The sequence below is a fragment of the Euleptes europaea genome, chromosome 2 (assembly GCF_029931775.1).
Source record: "Euleptes europaea isolate rEulEur1 chromosome 2, rEulEur1.hap1, whole genome shotgun sequence".
Taxonomy (NCBI): domain Eukaryota; kingdom Metazoa; phylum Chordata; class Lepidosauria; order Squamata; family Sphaerodactylidae; genus Euleptes; species Euleptes europaea.
In genome coordinates this window covers 27,933,336-27,957,128 of record NC_079313.1, presented here as the reverse complement: position 1 = coordinate 27,957,128, position 23,793 = coordinate 27,933,336, and the positions used below count along the sequence as shown (strand labels likewise).

At 42.5% G+C, this 23,793-nt stretch overlaps 1 protein-coding gene across 1 annotated transcript in view; it reads right to left on the bottom strand.

Annotated features, from left to right (window-relative positions):
- C2H1orf21 (chromosome 2 C1orf21 homolog) overlaps positions 1-23,793 on the bottom strand; it is a 109,655-nt gene that overhangs the window by 58,030 nt on the left and 27,832 nt on the right. The window contains exon 2 of the mRNA XM_056844308.1: positions 18,725-18,819. Coding sequence (XP_056700286.1) covers positions 18,725-18,819 — 95 coding nt within the window. The remainder of the gene's footprint in view (positions 1-18,724; positions 18,820-23,793) is intronic.

Sequence of the window (23,793 nt, the reverse complement as noted above, 5' to 3'; positions counted from 1 at the left end):
GACAACAGAATGTTCTTCGCTGCAACTGGGAATTAGCCACACAATGTGCTTCCCATTTGAAGGTATCCTCATGGGAATTTTTCAACGTGCAGCATATCCTGCACTCAACAGCTTCCTCAGAAATGTTTAATTCACCCACATTTTCTATGCTTGCAACTCAGTGGATATAAACGGCATCAACACATTTTTCAAAGTAATATGCTCTATGATTCAGGAACTGTTTCATTTTAGTCTCGTCTTTTAACTCTCTGTAGGTTTCAGTTATCTAAATTCTGTTCTGTACATCTGCCACCAAAAAGAGTATACTATTGAGATGAAAAAATAAGAACTGGACTTTTAGAGAACGGGGTTCAATTTTCCCCTGAGCACAAAGCTGATGTTAGTACTAGCTACATGCCTGGTTTGCTGAGCAGTGTGGTGTTGGGTGTTTTTATATTTCCTGTACATTATACTGATTGTGACAGTGAAGCATGCGTAAAACTTGCCATTTCATGAGTGTACTAAGTATATTATAGATTTTTCCAGATTCTAAGGCCAAAAGCAAACATTATTACCCTCAAGCCTGGATTATTGTCATGGTAATGATGGGTAGCTCAATGATGAGGAGGTACCCTATAAGCTCACCCCTTGGTTTATCAAAGATGTTTAAACATGGGGTTGGTTGTAAAAACACAGGAAGAGCAAGATAAGGCAATCAAGCACAACTGAAGCAAAAAACAAAAACAAAAAATCATATGGGAGCTATTTTCTCATGAGGTGATTCAACATATCAGGTGAGTGTCAGGTTTACCCCATATCCTTGTTCATTACCTTATCTCCTAGAGTGCTAGCAATGATGGATGGGGTCAGTCAATGTGACTATTCTCACACATATCACAGCGTTACTGAACCACCAAGAGAAAGAGACTCCCACAATGTTGTCAATTTATGTAAAAGGGGCTCCTTTTACTTATTGTTATTATTATTATTATTTGGCCGCAATTTCTGGCCAATACACACCCAAAGGCTTGGTAAACATCAAGAACGAGCCTTAGACTACTTACCATGAAGGCTCCTTCTGCTCTGAGAGACGAAGGGAATCTTCAGCTCGGGTTATTTCCATCATTTATTCAGGGAGGCAGGAACAAAAAACACCAGCCTTTCTGTCTCCCGGAGGAAATGACCCCTCCTTCCTCTTGGGCTCCAGCAATTTTCAAGCTGTAACAGATAGTACTAGACAGGAAGACATAACGGTAACAGGCAAAGAACGTAACCTAAAACTATCTATATAGGGACTCCAAAAAGCTTGGGTAACCCTAGAACTGACTGGGTTACATAACCGGCCAAGAGATAATGGATATAAACAGGCCAATCAACGACTCGTTAAGAACTGCAAATTAACTTCCCAATCAGGCTCTGATCCTTCTCGTTAGAATTTTTTTTTTTGTAGCTGCAGGTTATCATCAAGAGGGGAAGATGCCCTTCATCTCTCAGAGCAGAAGGAGCCTTCACGGTAAGTAGTCCAAGGCTCGTTCTCACTCTGAGAGAGAAGGGCATCTTCAGCTCGGGATGTACAAGAGCTTACCCTAGAACCGGGTGGGCCAGATTATGTATCCTTCACACACTGCAGCACCTTTCTACCAAAGGTAGCATCCATAGAGGAGAGAAGGTCGAGCTTGTAATGGTGGACAAAGGTGGAGATAGATGACCAGGTAGCCACCCTACATATCTCCTCCACTGAAGCCCGATGAGAGAAGGCCGCTGAGGTGGCCACGCTTCTGACAGAATGAGCTGTGATCCCCAGGGGTACTGGTAGACCACTAGCCTTATATGCTTGCACTATACAATGCTTGATGTTGCAGCTAATGGCAGCTCTGGACATGGCCCTTCCCTTACTGGGAGCTGTTAGCATGATGAAAAGGGGATTCGACATCCTGATGGACTGTGTGCGATTGATGTAGATCTTCAAGGCCCTAAGCAGATCTAAGGAATGCCACATCTTTTCCTGTTGACGGCCAGGGTCTGGATGGAAGGTAGGTAAAACGATCTCCTGTGCTTGGTGAAAGGCGTATTCACCTTCAGGATGAAGGTGGGATCTGGATGGAGGACCACTCTGTTCTTGTGAAACTCGCACAGACCAGTCCCAATGGATAAGGCTCCCAACTCCGAGACCCTATGAGCCAAGGTGATGGAACAGTACCTTCATCCTGAGCCATTTAAGGTCAACTGAACAGAGGGGTTCAAACGGGGGTCTTGTAAGAGCAATAAGGACTGTGTGTAGTTTCCAAGTGGGGAATCCATGAACTACTGCTGGGGAAGTTGACTTGACTCCTCGTAAGAAGGCCTTGATGTGAGGATGCTTGAGGAGTGGGAAACCTGCTATACAAGGAACTAGGGTAGCAATCGCAGCCAACCGTCTTCTCATGGTGGAACACTTGAGACCTAACTTCCGATCATCCTGAAGGAACGAAAGGAGATTTGTCACCTTCGGTTTGAGCGGATCCAGCGACTTGCCGCGGCACCAACAGTTAAAGGCCTCAAAGAGACATTATATATGAGAAGAGTGGATGGTCGACAAGAGGCGAGAATTGTGTCAGTGATGTCTGGACGTAACAGAGCTCCAGAAGCCTTTTCCTCTCAGTGGCCAGATGGTCAACTTGAACCACCCTGGGTCTGGATGACATATTGGACCCTGGGGTAGCAAGTCGTGTCTGTCTGGAAGTCGCCAAGGTGACCTGAAGGACATCTGGCGAAGTGCCAGGTACCACGGCCGTCTTGGCCAGTCCGGAGCCACTAGAAGGATTGTGGCCCTGAGTAGTCAGATGCAGCGGACAACCCTGGAGATCAGAGGCAGAGGAGGGAAGGCATAAAGAAGGCCTGGGGGCCAAAAAGATAGCAGGGCATCTATCGCTTTTGCATCGGGTTGACTGTATCGGGAGAAATACCTCAGAAGTTGACAATTGTGGAAGGACGCAAACAGGTCCACCCCGGGGGTGTCGAACCTCTGGGTCATTAGGCGGAAGACTTCCGGATTTAGCTCCCACTCTGCTTTGTCCAGATGTTGCCGGCTGAGCCAATCCGCTTGAACATTCAGGGTCCCCTGAATGTGCTCTGCAGAGATAGAGGCCAGATGTCTTTCTGCCCAATTGAGGATTAGCGCAGCCTGATTGTGCAGACTGGAGGATCGGGAGCCGCCCTGCTAGTTCAGGTTAGCCTTTGCGGCCACATTGTTCGTCCTTATTAGGAGATGCTTGCCTTCCAGCTGAGGCCTGAAGTGAAAAAGAGCCTTCAGAATGGCCCTTATTTCCAGGAAGTTGATGTTGTGCGCCTTCTCCGCTGGGCTCCAAATTCCCTGAGTTGGCTGGTTCTTGAAGGTGGCTCCCCATCCCGATAGACTTGCATCTGTGAATAGCTAGTAGGAGGTTTGTGAAGGTACACAAGACCCTTAGGATAGGTTGTTTGTTGCAGTCCACCATCGTAGACCTAGGTGAGTTGCTTTGGAGAGAAGAAGGACTCTGTTCCTCTTCTTTATGATATCCTGCTGGTACTGTAGGAGGAACCACTGGAGAGGCCTCGCGTGAAACCGAGCCCAAGGAACTGCTGGAATGCAGGCAATCATGAGACTCTGCAGTTTGGCCAGGGCCATAAGCTTGGACGTTGGAGATGCTAAGGTCTTCTTGGCCAAGGCTGCGATGTTTGTCACCTTGTCTTGGGGTAAGAAGAGGGAATTTTGGGTTGTGTCTATTAGGACCCCCAGATGTAGCAACCTGAATGGGATCCAGATGACTCTTGTCCCGGGACTTCCGCTAGAAGCTGATCCGAGTAAGCTGAACCAAGAGGCGTTTTGACCCGGGGCGCCCGTCAGGTAGCCCTGATACCGATCCTAAACGGTGGATTGGGAAGCAGGCAACCCCCTGCTGCCGAAGAAGAGCGGTTGACTCCCACTCCTCCCCTCACAAGAACTGCTTGCACAGGGGAGAGCTGGTCGCAGCTCCGCCGGCTGAGGAGGACTCCATCGCCATGAACGCCTCACGGAACCAGACTCTGATCTCTTCTATCTAATGCCGAATATTGAACAAGATAACTACAAAGAACCCCGACCTCCGAAACCTGTGTAAGTTACAAGAACTCTCTTTGTTTACAAATCTATTCTCAACTACTGCAATTTGGAAAGACTGAGGATTCTATACCCCTCCGCCCAGGACTGTAATTGATCTTCCGACTGAAAAAGTTACTTAATTAACTCTTAAAGCGAATTAGCAGGCAAACAAAACAATCTTAAAGAATTGATTGACAGGAAAAGTTACCAACCAGAGGCTGTGGCGTTGAGGGGAGGAGGAGGAGCCCTTCACTTTCGTTTCTCTGTTCCTTTGTCTTAAAATAGCCCTCCAGTTGTGTTTTTAACCAGGAAGATACCCCTCTAGGAATACAGGAAATTGCAGTGGGTGGATGGACCGGAAATACCTTACTTGGTGTAGCTTCAAAATAAATCCTACATACTTGGATCATAGAGTCGGAGCGATAGAAAGTCCACTGCACTATAGTTCCTTGTAAGCTTCCTGGAAAAAAGATTTAAAGCCAAACCAGAGACTTCCAACTACCCAGTAACTATTCTACACTGTATTGCCTGCTTGTATGTGACTTATTAGTCTGGAAAATACCTGAATACGACAACTATGGATTCTAATTGTCAAGGGACACAAGAAATGTTTGCTATGCAGATTCAATTAATTAAGGAGAATTTTGAAAAGATTTTAAAGCAACAGGAGCAATCAGCCAAACAAATGACTTTGCTTATTACTCAAAAACTAGATGGCTTGACAAATGAAATTAAGGAAACAAAGGATCAAATCACAGCAATAAAAATGGCATGAATAAGATGGAATTAACAGTCAAAAATATCACTGAATATTTGGAAGAAGTTAAAACAGATATGAGACTTCAGGCTCAACAAATTGAAGATTTGCAATCCCAGGAAAAGCGACTGAAGGACCAATTGGCAGTTTTGGACCTGCAACACAGAGAATCTAATCTACGCATTCAAAATTTACCTGAAAGACTGGGGGGTACCAGACAGACTATCGTCAAGTCACTTGCTAATATATTTCAACTAAATGAATCAGAATTGGACTATGCAATAAATAAAATATACAGAATCCCCCTGTCAACTCAAGTACCGAATGCAAAAGCCAGAGAGATCTTCATCTCCTTTTATGACATCAGGTTGAAAAATAACATAATGAAACTCCATATGGAAAATCAGTTCTCTGTAGATGGTATACCGCTGATAATTCTTAAAGACATTCCACGCCATTTGATTGAAAAGAGAAGTATCTACAAAGATTTTACTGAGACTCTGAGGAAAAGAGGAATAAAATACTCCTGGTTGCTGCCACAAGGACTCACCTTCACCTATAAACAGATTAAACACTCTATCAACTCAATTGAAGATGCTAAAAATTTCTTGGCAAGAAACAATGCACTGATGGAACTTACTACAGGATTACAAAAAGAAGAACAGACAGCTCAAGGACCAAGGTGTGAAGATAGCCAAAGACAAGACACCAACTTGAGAAAATCTGCAAACAACACCAAGAATTCCAGTCAGAAAAAAAGTTTAAAAAGAAGGGTTAGAAAGGAGGAAGAATACTAACTTGTTCTTTTTATAAAGCGAAGGGGGGGGGGAGTAGAACCATTCCAATATTAAATTAGGTTTTTTTTTAGATTATAATGTTTTTAAAGATCTAATCCACTATAACTGATAGAGATGAAGGCTTGGAAGATACTGTATTAAATATACTATGTGAAAAAATTTTAATGGTTTTTTTCAGCTTTCCCCCCTGCTTATTAATATTACTGTGTTATTATCATTTATGAAAAGGAATAATATAAGGGGGAATTATAATATTAAAATTAAAAAAAAGTATCAGGATTAGAAGATACTAGTACAAAGGAGATACCAGTTTAATGATGGGAGAGAGGTGGTCGGTGGGGAAGCTCACTATATTATATTTGATTTAATGTTGAAGACAAATGCCTAAGAATTTGTTAAAGTCCTTTTTTCTTACATTATATGGAAGGTAATGTCAACTGAATATGTTATAATTGCAGATGACTCTTGTCCCGATTGACTAAAAATCCGTGTTTCTCTAGGGTCTGCATAACGAGAGCCATGTGTGTCAGGCTCAGATCTCTGGACAGTACACAAATGAGGATGTTGTCCAGGTACGGATGTACATGAACGCCTTGCCTGTGAACTAGCGCCACTAGGGACACCAGGATCAGCTGGTTGAGCTTGCACATCCATGCTATGGTGGCCCTAGACATGAGAGCCGAAGTGGCAGAAGCACTAACTGCTAAGGAGACAGCCTCATGGGCCCTTTTGATGGCGAGCTCCGCCATTAAGTTACTCTGGAGGGTCAACAACTGGGCATGGAGGCTGAGGCCTTCCCTGATGTTGCCTCCTGGCACTGGTATTCGGAGGTCTACTGCCTCTAGACGTGGAGGTTTCCTTTCGTCACCATGGTTAGTAACCACTGATAGACCTCTCATCCATGAATCTGCCTAATCTAGTTTCAAAGCCATGTATGCCTGTGGCCATGACAACATCCTCTGTCAATGAATTCCACATTCCAATCACTAGTCAATGCAGAAAACCAAGTACCTAACAAAGTAAAGGGCTGTCTTTACTGGAAAAGAATCCAACTTATATCTGGAACACCATGTGAATGAACCACAAAGGATTAAAGGATAATCAGCAGAGCCAAAGCTAGCCTAAGGCATGTAGCTAATTATCAGAAAATATTTCATCTCTTCCGAATCCTTTCCCCCCTTCTTTACAGCTTTTCCATCCAAGAGCACACCCTTAAAAGCCAGGCTTTATTTCAGATGTAAAGATCCAGTGTGGGCCCACATTTTGCTCACCTATCTCCTGCCCGTTCATGTTCCCGTCTTCCAGGGATGAATTTATTCTGCTGCAGCAAATAACTGTTTGTACTTGTTGCATACCACTAACAATCACGGCTGTGTGAAAACAGGAGGTACATTTGTGATAAAAAATAAATTCAAGTTTTTGGGAGTAAATTCATCTGGCCTGGAAAGACCATAGGAGTTCTATGAGACTGTAAAAGTATTGAAAATCACGTCTGGAGGCATGGATAAAATGTTGGACCAGACCATACATGAAGCTGCCTTATACTGAATCAGACCACTGGTCCACCAAAGTCAGTATTATCTATTCAGACTGGCAGTGGCTCTCTCCAAGGAACAGGCTGAGGTCTTTCATATCACCTACTGCCCGTTCCTTTTCACTGGAGATGTTGGGGATTGAACGTGTGACCTTCTGCATGCAAAGCAGAGGTTGTTCCACCAAGCCACAGCCCCTCCCTTGGCTTCTGAAGTCAGATATTCAAGTCACCCTTCTTAAGATCATCTCTCCCACTGGTAACAATGAATTGCCTCTTAGGGTTGTTCATGTACACAAAGGACATGGACACCTTCCCTAAACTTTAGCTATCACCACACACACGAGCCAAAATTTGTCCTTCTCCACAACAAGATGTACTCATATTTTCTAAGATTTTACTCAAGTCTTTGGATACTCTGTGATTTTTTAAAAAGAGAGATAAACATTCTGTGCCAACAAAAGCTAAATTCCGCAACTTTCCTAAACTATGCAAATTAAGAGAAAATATGCAGACGTGTGAAAGGCCTGACACTGACATAACTCTACTTCATTTCCTAACTCTAATTATGAGATCAGGAGTAACTAATAGGCTCTTCCCCCCACATGCAAATTCCTCCCTCCCTTTCATTTACTGAGATAAAGCTGACTAGTGTTTCATCTACATGTAGGGTTGCCAACCTCCAGGTACTAGCTGGAGATCTTCTGCTATTACATCTCCAGCTGATAGAGATCAGTTCACCTGGAGAAAATGGCCACTTTCGCAATTGGACTCTATGGCATTGAGGTCCCTCCCCTCCCCAAACCTCACCCTCCTCAGGCTCTGTCCCAAAAACCTTCAGGTATTTCCCAACCCGGAGCTGGCAATCCTATCTACATGGGTGTTTTCATTAACCATGGTTGCAAGCCTATTGTTACCCATAGTTTCAAACTGTGCTTTAGTTAGTTTAAACACCAATGAACCCAGCATCACAGTGCCAAAAATGAATCTGCACATGACAAGGGACGAGGAGAATGCCAACCTGCAGCATGGTCCCAGTCTCCTAAGAATGGTTAGGAAAACTGGGCACCATCACACCTTTACCAGGCCCAGGATAAAACTTGATCGGCCTTCCAGGGGAGCTGGTCAAGAATCATACCCCAATTTCTTATTTGAGATCCAGATAAAACAGGGCTGGGGGAAGCCACAGAATCAAAAGACTAAATGTTGGGGACATTCTTTTCTTTTCTGGTTAGTGTATGGCACAACATAAATATGGTAAAATATGCCACAATGTTACACAACTACTCTAAAACGTCAAATGATTTCTTTAAACATGCAACACTCACACCATATCATTCCCATTTTAAAATATAAAATTAACAACAGGCATTAGATTTGGAGTGCAACGGTTTACAGTAAACTGTAGCATCCAAAATCCATTAATATGAGAAAGTCTCTCTGCCCAAGATTCTACTGGCAAAGATTTGTTATGAATCTTACACTGGAATAAGAGGCTAGTAATGCTATTTTCTGTTAATCTGAGTTTCGAGAGGGAGCACAAAATGGATTCTCATCTTGCAAATACTAGGAAGAGCTAACAGAAAGAAATGTTGGCTTATCATCACTCTGCCAACAAGGAAATAAATCTATGTTACACAAAGGTGCTTGAAGTGCTGCCTGGTTTATCCACTCTCCTGATAAGTATCAAAGAACTGCTTCTTCTTAAGAATGCATAACATGTTGCTGTCATCTACAAATTTAATCTCCCCAAACAGTAATTTCTATTCAACCTTTTTTGACTAATTATCCTAAAGGGCTATGCAGGGAACTACCTCAAACAGTGAAATGTATCCCTAATTTCAATCATACAACTCTACGCACACACTCAAGGAGGTGTTTGATGTGATGATGGGCATTTCTTAAAGAGTAGAAGCAAAATCAAACATTCCCACTGTTTCTCGCAGGTTCCTTCATTTTGCTTTGGAGGCGGGCTGTGAGTTGTTTTTAAACTAAAATGACATTCAGAGACCTTCATGGCAGTTATGTGGGCATCAGGCAAAAGTAATACTTTGGTTCATCCAGAAATTCACAGGTTGAACTTGGGTCATGTCACTTTCTTTCCACTTCAGTACAAATAAATAGTTGTAAATTGATCAAATCAGATAGGGAACAGTTGTTGGTCTTGTCCATTTTACTCCTAAATGAAATCTAGGAGCACTGATGAGGGAGAGCAACTATTCTTTATGTACCAAATATAATTTGAAAATATTCCAGGAATATTGGAGTGTGTGAACATGTTGCTCAACATGGGCATTATCCAGTAAGCATCCATGACAAGTGATATGACAGACCAAGCATGGTGCTGCAGTTAAAGTGCAGGATGAAGATCCAAGATTGAATCCTCACTCTGCCATGGAAACTCGGTGGATGACCTGGGGCCAGTCGCACACTAAGCGTAACCTAGCTCACAGGTTAGTTGTTGTGAGGATAAAATGGAGGAGAGAACAGTGTTGTAAATTGCTTTGAGTTTCCATTGGGGGAGAAAAGTGGAACATAAATAAAAAAAATATGCTGACGCTTGTATTACTTAGATTAGGGATATTAATTTTAATGGGTTGTGAAGCTCTCTTCCAATCCGAGGAGGCTTCTTACCCTCCATCTCAGATTGTGTATCTGAGCCCAAGAAGAATTTCCTCCTCCTCTTCCCTCCAACCCTACTTACTTGGTTGCAGCACCTACAACTGTAGTAGCAGCAGGTACATAAGAGAATGTAAGTTTGTCCTCCCCCATTGTGAATGCTGTTTTAACAAATAAAACAAGAAAAAATATTGGAGAGTTAAACAGGCAGGTCTGGATTGCCTGAAATTTCATGATTTGTTAGTCTGTGGCTGGCCCCGTTCTCAAGAAGAAAACGTCTTTAGGTAAAGAGCCACAGTGTCCCTTAATTCGACAGAGGTGCTAAATGTTCTGGCAAGACAGGGCACATACTTTTATGAGGACTTGTTGAAAGAAGCCTCCTTGTGTTCCTTTATCAAGCTACACATCTAGTTTGTACAGTAGACTGAGAATATTATTTTTTTACCAGTAAAATCAAGCTAACAAGAATTTGGTGTTCTTGGAGATCAGCTGCTTCCTCAGAGCTTTCAAGCAACATGAAGAACATCTATTCTCCCCACATCTACTCTCTGATGTGGGAAGCATCTATTCTCCCATTACAGGGAAATATTTAATACTTATTGTAAATTACCAATTTTGACCAAAGAGAGAAAGAAGCAGGAAAAAGAGAGGCTATGAGGGCTTTTACGGCAGGGAAATGAGATGCACTCTGCAAGTCCTTGCAGGTTTCACGCTTGTCAGTATATCTCATTCTCAACATGGCCTCACCTGTGGATACTTAAATCTGGAGACTGAAGCCATGATCAGACATGACAGACATTTCTACAAACCTGAGGAAAACCCCAGGTTTCCAGAAAAACCTGAAGTCTAAAAAAAAGCAGGGTATAAATGAAATAATAAATATAGCTGAACATGGAAGAGCCCATAAAAGGTAGGTTGCTGGGTGGGTAGGTGGGTCGGAGGAAGGAAGGAAGGAAGGAAGGAAGGAAGGAAGGAAGGAAGGAAGGAAGGAAGGAAGGAAGGAAGGAAGGAGAGGAGAGGAGAGGAGAGGAGAGGAGAGGAGAGGAGAGGAGAGGAGAGGAGGATATTGGGGCTGCCGTCTGGAGAGAAAGAAGAAATAGTGGGGGGGGGAAATACATGGGCAAGTGAGGTATGCCCACAAGTAAGCAGATAAGGGGGCAGATAAAGGTAGACTGACTGGTGGGTGGGTAGGCAAGAATGAAGCAGGAAACAGGGAGAAGCTATGGGGGCTGCCAGGGAAGGTAAAGAGGAAACGGTGCAAGAGAGTTATATGAAATGCCCACTGCAAGTCTACGTGGATCCCACACTTGTCCTCTCTAATATCAGTCTGACTTCCAAGACACAGTTAAACATTAGAGATCTCATCAGCAAGAATCAGAGGGTTAATATTTGCTTTGCATGTATGGAGGGATGGGGATTACTGTTCAATGATTTTGCTTTAAACAAGATGAACAAGTTAAAAAAAATCACCTTGAAATAAACCTCCTTGTAACAACGGATCTATACAAATTCAGAAGACTGAATTCCCTCTCTTACCTCACAGTACAAATGATTCTCTGTAAGCATCGCCACCTATAATTTGGCAGCGAATAGATTCCCTCCCCCACCATCACCCAGGTCTGTTTGGGAAAGCAACTGTGATATATGGAGGTGGTAAAACATGTTTATAAGATCTGGAAATATCGCTTGCTTATATCAGCATGAAATTCAAAAACTGGGGACCATGAAGAACTCTGCACAAAAACCAAGTTCTTGCTATGACTGAGCTTCAAGGGCCAGTTTTTCATCTTTCACTTGGGGACCCCTCAATCATGTCAAAGCATTAAGGCAAATCATTTTACAACTTCTATGGGGAAAAGGAGCCCATCCACTTAACAAATTGAAACAAAAATGTACTGTCAGGTCCAAGAGGTTAGGCTTTACATAGGAAGAATTTGCCTAAGAGCAATAAGTAACAAATAAAACAACAAAAATTAACGTGTGTTAATTTAGGAAACTATTTGATCTATAATAATACTAAACCTTATCTGTCAGCACCATGAAACACTCCATTTCTAGGTGTAAACAAAGCATTTTATTTCCTCCATAACCTTTTTCTCTTTCTGCCAAAAATTCCACAAAAAGTACATGCACGCACACACACCAAACACTACAGAAAGTTTAGCACAACAAATTAATCTGTAATCCCTAGTTCACATCAACATCCAGATAAGACCTGAGTTCAAATTCTCACTCTGGAACAAAATTCACTAGGATGAGCCCCATTTCCCAGGTCGACCTAGTACAAACCAGTCGCAGCAAGGACAAAGGATGGGGTAAAGCCCATGTCTGCCACCCCAGGTCTTTGGCGGAAGGCAGGATACAAATGTAAGTAAAAGAACACTGAGTCTGAACAAGTTAAACCATGCATGGTGAAATGGATATAAAAATTTGGAGAGGAGATTACAATGCAACAGTGGGAGCAGTTATGGACTAAAGCAATTAAATTTACAGCAAGTCAAGCCTTAAGAGAAAATTGGTATAAAATGTTTTTTTGTTGGTACATTATACCAAAGGATAAGATAAACAAGTGGCCACTGCTGGAAATGCAAGGAGATAGATGGGATGTTTTTTCACACATGGTGGTCATTAAAGATTAAAAATTTTGGAGTGAAGTTCATACCAAAATTCAAAAAAAAATTAAAAGTTAAATTTGCAATGGATCCTAAAACCATGCTGTTAGGAATAGTACCATCTACTATTATGAAGTCCTCAGAAGAACTGTTTAGATATATGACTACAGCTGCAAGAGTAGCGCTTGCCACAAAGTGGAAGTCAGAAGCCTGTCCAGATGTAGAAGTATGGAAAGATAAATTAGCAGAGTATGCAGTGATGGCCAAACTGACTAATCAAGTGAATAAAAGACCCAGCAAAGAGTTTCAAAAGAATTGGAAACTGTACTATTCATATGTGTTGTGACATATGCCTAAATAGAATTGAAAAAGGTTAGAGATAATGTCATACTGGAAAAGTAAAGAATATAAATTAACGAATACTAAGCTAACATTAATGTTAAAATTAGATGATAATTTAGTAAGGCAAGTTTTATTACGTAATTGCAAAGTACTAATATTACAGAGAAGGAACGATCAAGCAAAAAGTAGCATTTTAATGTTAAAAAGATAGATTAGCATAATAAAGGGAAGTTACTAAAATGGAAAGAAAATTCTATCTGCTCATCCAGAAATTGCACGTACTACATATTCAAGAATTTATGCTGGTATTGTGTTTGTATTGTAATGTGTTGTTTATGTCATGTTGATATGGATTTTATTTTTGTTTCGTATTTCTATGAATATGAAAAAAATTTAAATTAACAAAACCAAACAAAAAAGAAATGGCTCATTCCCTTGATACCCCAGAACAGCATTTCCAGGGTATACTGCGCTGCACTGTAAGAAGGGGGGAGATGTGGTGAAATCATGGTTTGTTGATGGAAATCCCTTTTGTACGCAGAAATTCTTGCTGGATCCAACCAATTCTTCTTAGATTTTAAATGCCTCAATTCAATGGCCATCGTTCACTTGTTGCATTCAACAGCTAAAAACAGTTTAGAGCAGAAGCAAGCATTTCCCCAATGTTAATGGTTTCATCTTCGCACCTGTTTTTTTTTTTTTTCTCCATTGCCTCGATACTAAGGGAAGGCCTCCACTGCAGGAACGCATTTAGTTTCACTCAGTACGTAAAAGAAAAGCATCAGCTCATTTCTCCTAAGAAATCAGCAAGACTTAAAAAGGTCTTTAGTTCCACAACCACCTTAACAGCACAGCCAGACAAGTGTTCAGCATCTGCTTCCTGTGGCTAGAACAGTGCTTTACAACCTTCTTGACCCTGGGACTCCTAAGCTCTCTCTGCCATCTAAGGCTCTCAGTCCATTGGCAGCTGCATCTCCAGTGAATGAGCACAAAGAATCCTCAATACACAGGTACATGTAATACATGCCCATTGATTGATGCTTAAGGATCTGTGAACTGGAGTGCTATTCATACCAGCATTTCTGACTCTCTCTTAAAATCAGCCAACTAGAGAATGAGGCAGGAGGAAGGGAAGCCAAAAGCTCTCATGCGGACAAGGAAGCTACAGAAAAATGGAGTTTGGGTGGCTATTGCAGCGCTAAGCCTCTGCTGCTGGCAGAAATGTCTGGCTTTGTTTTCCACAGGGCCCTCTTCCTCCCTGGAGCTTTCTCTGTGCTTGTACAGTACGGTTGCCAACTGTGGGTTGGGAAATTCCTGAAGAGTTGGAAGTGGAGCCTGGGGAGGGCAGGGCCCTCAGCTGGATATAATGCCATAGAGCCCTTCCTTCAAAGCAGCCCTTTTCTCCAAAGAAAGTGATATCTGTAGTTTGGAGATCAGGTATAATTCTGGGAGATTTCCAGGTACCACCTGAAGGTTGGCAACCTTATTGTACACCCACCAATCCAACCCCCAGAAGGAAGATGGAAATCCTGTCCCACAGTTTGAGAACCACTAAATTAGAACAAGAGCTTCAAAACAACTGTTTTTAGGTTTACACTCCAGTGACTGAAAAATTCTCATCAACAGAGTTTTATTTCAGTTCCTGTACTGAACATTGTAAACCAAGCACAAAATAAACAAAGACACTGGCCTAAGGCTTCAATCTGCTAGCTCTCTGAAGACTGAATAACTGCATTGTATCTGAACGGCCCAATCCTGCGCAGAAATTGCAACTTTCGAATCTACCACGTCAGTCAGTGTTAAGCACCGAAGCAGCATGCATGAGTACTTGGCTGTGTGGCTAGACAGCTGTATGATGCAAAAACATCATGCCCTGAACAATTCTGTCCACCACTGTGCTGTTTCTGGTCCTGGATACATGTAGAATCCTGCAAAAAACAAATGGTGCTAGGGTGCTGTCCAGAAAATCTACAAACAGCTGGTGTGAAGGAATCCCTTCTGTTACCCCCCAATACCAAGCCCCAAGCAATTCCTTTTTGCTAAATAAATGGAAAAATATAATTAGTAACACTGTCAGTTTGATTGTCACAAACATCACGGGGAGGGGAAAAAACGACGAAAAATCTAGACATATGGCCGATGGAGAATGTCAAAAGCAGCAGATGCCTCCACTCATAAACAGATGTCCATCACACTTAAAAAAAAAAGATCCTCTTAATTTTGTTAGAAATAGATGCCCTCATTCCCTTCTCAATGTCCTCTCCAGTTTCTTAACTCAACCTTTCCCTATTTAAGGGATGTGTCTCCTGGGCTCAAGATGCTGCTGCTGATCCACTAATATTTTATGTAAAAGCTTGGTTATAGAATCATAGAGTTGGAATGGCCATACAGGCCATCCAGTGCAACCCCCTGCTCAATGCAGGATCAGCCTACAGTATCCAGCTGCTGCTTGGAAGTCTGCCACAGAGGAGCTCACCCCCCACCCTAGAAAGTCAATTCCACTGAACTTCTCTTACTGTAAAAAACAAATTGTTGCTAACGTCCAGCCGGTAACTTTCCTCCTGTAATTTATACTCATTACAAATTGTATTAGATTGCTAATATTGCTGCTCTAAAAATCAGAACTTCTCCACACCAGGGCTTTCTCTGTTCCTCTACTGAGCAAGGGAAAGTCAAGAGTATACCAGGAGAACATGCTGCTTGATACTATTAATCTAGCTTGAAGAACAGCAGTTCAGCCCTGCATACTGCCCTTTACTGCCCTTAAAAGGTTCCTCCTGCCAGCCAACTACCATCAAAGTCTTTTCCCATCTAGTACTAGTAGCAGCACAGAGAAACCCAAAAATGTTTTAGCACTTTCTGCTAAAACCTAAGTATAGTAACTCTACAGCACCTGGAACCAAAACAGTTTAGAACTTTATTGGAACATAGGCATGGCTTGGTCTGGGCACTCCTAGGCCATAACCAGCCACAGCCTACAACCAACATAACAAGCGAAACGTTAAACTAAAGCTAAGGCTTTTTCCTTAAAGGATTCTGTTAAAATACAGTCCAATAAGAGAACATCACCAAATTCATAACACCCTATGATATAACACTAAGAGAACAAGGAATTTCTGAAGCATGGGATTTCTAGAAATCAGGGGAATAACCTCTCCAGTAGAGAGATCCACTACGCTTACTTTCCTAGGACCTTTCTTCCCAGACTCTCAAAATACATGTAGTTAATAAAAGAAAGCCCAAATTTGTCTGCCGGGAACAAATTTAAGACACTCTGAGCTCAAATTCTACAGAAAACCCTAGTTCAGATATTCACATTTGTGATAATGGCCTCCCTGTGGTGATGACAGGGACCTTGGGAGTACAGCCAACCAAGCATAATGCAAATGGCATCATGTGTGAGTTGCGCTTGTGAGGGCACTTTGCCCATATTGAATTATCCCTTCCCATCCTAAATGGGGATATGTACCACCATCTGGCTCACATATTATGTCGTTAATGTGGGACAACATGTATGTGCTTCTGAGGCCGAGTCATGGTCCCAGCCACGTGAAGGATGTTACCACAGGACCAAACGTCTGAGCTAGGCCAACATATCAAGTCAATATTCACTGATGAGTTCCCAGACATTCAAAGCCTGAGCAGAGGCTCATTCTACCAATTTTAAGAGACAGTGAATCAAACGCAAAGTGTAATCCTTAGCTAATTTCCCAAATAAAGCCCAATTATTGAATGAAGCTATCAAATAGATAATTTATATGATCGTTTTAGGCTTTATAAACTCAAATCCTTTAGGTAATACAAAGAGTCTCAAAACAACAAACCAGTATGGTCTCATTGGGTAAGACAAATGCCAAATGATATGAGCAGACTATCAATCTTGTTTTACCTTTCTCAGAGGTAACATTGTATGCAAAAACGCCATTAGTACTGCAATTAAACCAGTCCTGTTATGAATGCTAAACAGAATATCATGATGCACTGTTATCAAGGTAAAACAATGAGTTCTTTCACAAGTGAAAATTAATGGGTCTGGGTAACTTCACGCCTTATTTATTCTAATCTCTTACTTGAATGTTGAGGAGAGGAAGGTACCTTCAGCAAGGGTTCTACCAAGGGATGACAGGTCTCCTGGGAGGCCTCTCAGCAATTTCCTTTGATACCTGCTGGTGCCTCAGGCACTAGTGGGAGGACTGGAGGGGGGTGGGGAGTCTTTGTACTTTAGCATTCCTCATATGTGACACAGAACGCTCTAGCATTCCAGAAAAATTCTACCGTAAAACCACAGAGTTTTTGCAAAATGCTAGAGCGCCCCTCTGTGCAACTTCCAGTTTAAACTGGAAGTGTGTAGGTGTGCCAGCATGGTGCCAGCGCACATGGCCCTGCCCCCCAATTGGTTCCAGGGGTTGCAGGCTGTGGCCTGGCAACCCTACTTCTACCCTCTCCTTTCAAAAGTTATATTTATACACTACCCTCTGTACAGCAAAGACATGTTTTAAAAGTCATCCACTCAGAATAGCTGTAGACAGGTCAATAAATATTTGAGTAGCTGGCAATTTGCAGATTTCGGACTTGAGATGCTGCTTAAGATTTGAAGAAGGGGGAAAAACTAGGCCTTAAAGTGAAAACAAGCAAAAAAAGGAGGAGTTAAAAAAAAGGCATACCAGTCACAGGAATCTGAAAGCAAGCATACAAAGAAAGTCTTGCGTATGGGGAAGAACTAATGTGTACAGTGTGGTATATGTCTGCCCATATGATATGTGGGTATAAAATCATAGAATTGGAAGGGACCACCAGGGTCATCTAGTCCAACAGCACTTTGTTTAGACTACAGAGAGCAATGCTAACACAGGAGTAGTGCTACTACAGTTTGTTTGGGCCAGAAAGAGGAGTATTGGTTGCCCTTGAAGCCACCTCTCACTGGACCTGGGGAAAGAATGGCACTACCCCAAGTTGTACTCCAAACTTCAGCTCCCAAAATGCTTTCAGGGTAGGCAATGACAAAGATACAAAACCATTAAAAGTCTGTAATATAAACATGCCCTGAGACATATTATTTTAGAAAAACAAACCCAAAGGAATAAAGGAGTTTATCAATGGGTGGTGTTTTTTAAAAAGTCCCTCTCCTAGGCAATCCAGGTTTTGCATTAAAGCAAGCGGATTTATACTGCCATTATAAATTATGCAAATTAATACATTTTCTTGAATTTTCCATAATTTATTCTAGAAATTGGAGAGTGGGCAAGAAACAATGTAGCTCTACAAAGCACTACTCCCAATCTCTGAAAATCGATTTAATTCACCTCTCTATCTTCTGACACAGTTGGAATCATATTTTTGCAATTATAAGGTCTAGAAACCTGCTTTTAAAAAAAGAATTAAAGATGAATTCTGTTTCTTCCTGCCTTCCTGAAAAATGATGGTGCACACAAAACCAGCAATATGCAAGTACAAAATTGGGGGGAAACCCAAATAGAAAAGCTAAAAATAAGAAATTAACCCTTATTTAAAAACAAATCACTAAACATTGATTTCTGTGAATTCTCTGCAGTAAGCACATTATACATCCTGAACCGTCTGACTGCACTTTTTAAAACACAGGGTGGGAACAAAGAGAGTAAATAATGACAGCCATCTCCTTAAATGCAGGTAGTTTCCTTCTCAAACGGCAGTAAATTCCTGTGTGGCTAACAGCTCCTTTGCTTGCAAACACATTCATCACGAGCCAAACTGTATTACAACTCGCAAAGGGTTGAATACAAATGCCCAGTCTGCTGGAGCCCACTTCACAGTATCAAGAACAGGATAATTAATAAAGACAAGCAGGGGAAGGTACCGTTTGGCACTTTCTCTGTGAGCTATAAATAGTGGTGGCATTTTCAAGACAGCTCTTCTCCAGCACACTACGTGTTTCATGCACTACATATTTCATTACAGACGCAGTGCCATGTCCAAATTGTTAGATAAGTGATAACGCTGAACACTTACCAAGTTTTCCTGGTTTCTGGCAGCTATTTTCTGATCATCCTCTCCCCCGTTTTTCATGTATTTGACCTCTTCCACAGGTTTGATCCTATATTCGTCTGAGGATCAATAAAAATGCACATATGTTAAGAACAGCTACAGATCCTAGAGAGGTGAGCAAATGAAACAGAAGACAGGTACAGCAAGGAATACCTCCCCACCCCCAACAAAGACCTCATACGTTCAAATCATCGTCTAATGAAAGCATTATCTTCTGGAGTTCCCACTGCTCTTGGGACAGTCAGCCAAAAATGACTTAGTTATGAGAACTTTAAGAATTCCTCCTCAAGATATAATTTTAACGGATACATTAACGGGTATATACAACTCCCCAGCACAGCTTCCCAAGGTATTCATGAGGGGTGGGAGGAGAAGACCCATATAAGCTATAGAGGTACCTGGACCGCAAGGCAACTTGAGGCGGTTTCCTCAGTTTCTAGAACTATGAAAGGTGGTAGATTGGAAGACAGAGAGCTGTGGCACAGACTTAGGCGGGAAAACCTCCTCAGGGATCAGGCCTATGAATGAATGCGGGGTTGCACCCTCGCCATGTGTGACTCGTGATTTTGTTGATTCACTGCCTACAGCCCAGCTACACTATGTGGTTAGCCCTGAGTACTCGACCCTGACCCCCTATGCACGTTCAGTCAATGTGTGGGAAACAGGAGTGGGCATGAGTGTACTGGCTTTGCCCCCCTGCCTCTGCCTCTGCATAACTGTGACTAGAGCAACAGGCACTGGAAGCAGATCACGATGGGTTGCCATATTAGTATGTAGTCCAGTAGCACCTTGAAGATTAACAAAAATTTCTGGCAGGGTATGAGCTTTCGTGAGTCACAACTTACAGCACTGGAGGACTCACTGCCAGGCCTAGCCTAGATGACTTGAAGTTCCACCACAGCTGCTGGTTCCAAACACATAAAGCTGCCTTATACTGAATCAGACCCTTGGTCCATCAAAGACAGTATTGTCTACTCAGACCGGCAGAGGCTCTCCAAGGTCTCAGGCAAGGTTTTTTTTACATCACCTACCTGCCTAGTCCTTTTAACTGGAGATGCCGGGGATTGAACCTGGGACCTTCTGCATGCCAAGCAGAGGATCTACTACTGAGCCACAGCCCCTCCCCATCCCTCCCCAACAACTCATCCAGTGGTTGCTGAGTCTCATCTGGGCCCAATGGTGGCCACTATCATGTGAGCTGTCAGCACAGTGGGGGCTGCCACCAAAACCACTCACGTGGCCTAGTCCCACTGCTGGGCAGTCGCGCAGCTCAATTCCCAGCCAGCACAACGGCAAGGCCATGCCTGTTTAAGCCAGAAACCTTAAACAGCTTGCCCTGCCCAGGCCTCACGTCATCAGGGGATGGGGCTATTACTGTCTCCTAGTCCACCCCTGTTGATATTAATGGATTTATCCATTTGCAGTGATCCTGGGAACGGATCCCCCACAAATGGCAAGTGTCTACTGCTTTCATCTTTAAACTGATGTGATGAGCTTCAAATGTTTACCTGCTAAATACAGGCTTGCAATGTGCATTCATGTGCAATAATATGTAAAGGAGAAAGGTTTGGATTCCAGAATATGGATCCTGCTAATTTAAACAAATAGCTAAACACAGCAACTGTAATCCTTAGGAAATTCACATGCAATACAACAGAAAGAGCTAAATAAAAGCAACAAGAATGTATCAAACTTCTTTTAAAAGTGTAGAGTTAGGGGGATGAAGCTTTTTAATCTACACAGCCAATCAGATCTCCACTGGCCAAACAGAAGCCCTGCTGGGCAAAAGCCCCTCCTGGCCTTCCCACTTTCCTAAAACACTTGGCAGGCCCCAGAAAACAGAACCTTGGATATTCACTGGCCATTTATTCATGGAAGGTTTTGCATTGGATATGTCACTCTATAGTTGCACATTTTCCCCATCTTAAGTCTCAAAACTCTGCCTGGAGGCTTATTGTTGAGTTTTGAGAATATGGATGGGGGGAAAGTGCATCTAAAGAGTGGCAAATCCAATGCAACACCTTCCATGAATAAATGGCCACTGTGAGGGCTCCTTCTGCTCTGAGGTTCGGAAGGGGAAAGAAAATGAGTGAAAAGGGAGATCATCAGGGTGGATACAAATCAATGTTTTTTAAAAATAAAATAAATAAAATCGGATTTGTGTAATTTAAATTGGATTTTTTTAAATTTAAATTGGACTTTTTAAAATAAAATGCTTTTGGAGGAAAAATCTACCTAACGATAGTTTTCTATTTAAGCTACATTATAGTCCAAAGGCCTATAATGTATCAGGAAATAAGGATTAGTTTTTAATTATAAGAACATAAGAAAAGACATGCTGGATCAGACCAAGGCCCATCAAGTCCAGCAGTCTGTTGACACAGTGGCCAACCAGGTGCCTCTAGGAAGCCCATAAACAAGACAACTGCAGCAGCACCATCCTGTCTGTGTTCCGAGGGACCTAATATAATAGGCATGCTCCTCTGATCCTGGAGAAAATAGGTATGCATCATGACTAGTCGCCATTTTTACTAGTAGCACTGAATACTCCTCTCTTCCATGAACATGTCCACTCCCCTCTTAAAGCTTTCCAAGTTGGCAGCCAGCACATCCTGGGGCAGGGAGTTCCACAATTTAACTATGCATTGTGTAAAGAAATATTTCCTTTTATCAGTTTTGAATCTCTCACCCTCCAGCTTCAGCAGATGACCCCGCGTTCTAGTATTATGAGAGAGGGGAAAAAGCTTCTCCCTGTCCACTCTCTCCAAACCATGTATAATTTTATAGACCTCTATCATGTCTCCCCTTAACCGCCTCCTTTCCAGGCTAAACTGCCCTAAGCGTCTTAACCGCTCCTCATAGGGCAGTTGCTCTAGTCCCCTAATCATTTTGGTTGCTCTTTCCTGCTCCTTCTCAAGCTCTGCAACATCCTTTTTTAGGTGTGGCGACCAGAACTGTACAAAGTATTTCAAGTGTGGTCTTACCATAGATTTGTACAAGGGCAGTATGATATCAGCAGTTTTATTCTCTATTCATCGTCCAATTATGGCCAGCATGGAATTTGCCTTTTTTTACAGCAGCCGCACACAGGGTTGACATTTTCATCGTGCGATCCACTATCACCCCAAGATCCCTTTCTAGGTCTGTTGCTGTCAGCACAGATCCTGTCAGTGTATATGTGAAGTTAGGATTTTTTGCCCCAATATGCATCACTTTACACTTGCTCACACTGAATCTCATTTGCCATTTTAATGTCCATTCCTCCAGTTTGGAGAGATCCTTTTGGAGCTCTTCACAGTTCGATTTTGTTTTAACCACCCTAAATAATTTGGTGTCATCTGCAAACTTGGCTACTTTGCTGTTCACCCCCAACTCCAGGTCATTGATGAACAGGTTGAAAAGCGCTGGTCCCAACACTGATCCCTGAGGGACCCCACTGCTCACTTCCCTCCATTGGGAGAACTGACCATTGATTCCTACTCTCTGCTTCCTATTTTTCAGCCAGCTCTCAATCTATAAGAGGACTTGTCCTCTTATCCCATGACTATGAAGTTTGCTTAGAAGTCTTTGGTGGGGGACTTTGTGTATTTGGATTTCCAAAAGCTTTTGACAATGTCCACAGCCTCATTCCGGTCCACATGCTTATTGACACTTTCAAAAGACTCTAATAGGTTAGTTACACAGGGCCTACCTTGCCCTTCTATATACTTGACAATTCTACCTTTAATAATGCTTTCCATCAATTTACCTGGAACAGATGTTAAGCCAACTAGCCTGTAATTTCCTGGGTCCCCCCTGGAGCCTTTTTTATAAATGGGTGTTACATTGGCCATTTTACAGTCCTCTGGTACAGAGGCTGATCTAAGGGACATGTTACATATCTTTGTTAGTTCAGCAATTGCCCATTTGAGTTCTTGAAGAATTATGTAGCATGAGGCTGTATATTTATGCAATGTTTAAATTTTTTGGTAAATGAATTCCATTCAGAATGTCATGCTCTTCCAGAGGTTTCTATAAGATTATTTTGGACAGTTTTCAAATGAGAAGATATTATCACAGATGCTTGTTCTTGCAGTTCTCAAAAGTGTAAATTTGTGTCTGCAGAGATAACATACCTCTTCACATCAAAAATGTTATAAAATAAGCATACAGAGCTGAGGAAAAAAACCTTAAACCCATTGCTGCTTTGCAAATCTATATCCATAGAATCAACCTCTTACTTCTTAAGTTTTAAGAGGTTCAGTGAATAAATTATTTGGAGTGGAATAGATCTGCACAAGTAGCTAAGTGTGAAGAGGAGGGGCAAGCAGTAAAAATGAAAGTGCAACCTTGTGAGCAAAATACTCTACAAGTCTTGGGATCTTTGTGTAATAATTGTGCAAGTCAGTTGCGTGCCTGTGCAACTCAGACTTGAGGCAAGTGCCAAAGGCACTTCAGGGCTGGCAACCTCTTCCCAATCCCAGTAGGTTCCAACAAATGCACTAACACAGAAGAGGAACTTTAATGTAGAAGCAAATCCAAAGGGGTGGTGGCGGCGGAAAAAGTAACTAGGATCTGTAAGTCCTTGGCGAGGCCTTGAAGTGCTTGCCAGTCAACTAAGTGTTCGCTGGTTCCAGACCCTTCTTCCCAGGGCTCGCTTGACACTGTCCAAACAACAAAGGGTGAAAATGCATGGTCGCTTTAGCCTCCTTTATTCCCTGTTTCAGCCAGGATTCAGCCAGGATCGAACACATGCATTTCGCCGAATGTGCGTTCGATCCTGGCTGAAACAGGGAATAAAGGAGGCTAAAGCGACCATGCATTTTCGCCCAAAGTCTCTACCTGGAACTTCAGTCCTGCAGCAGGAATCCCTGAAGTTCACTGCTCCAGTCCTTGGTTCCCCTTTTCCAGCTTTCCACCAGCCTGTTTCTCCACCTCGGCCTATTCTTCCTGCCAGCCTGCTCCAGCCTAGGCTCACCAACTGTTTCTCTCTTCCTCCCCGCTGAAAAAAGGAAGGCCAGCCTCTCCAGAGCCTGGGCTGCTGGGAGATATAA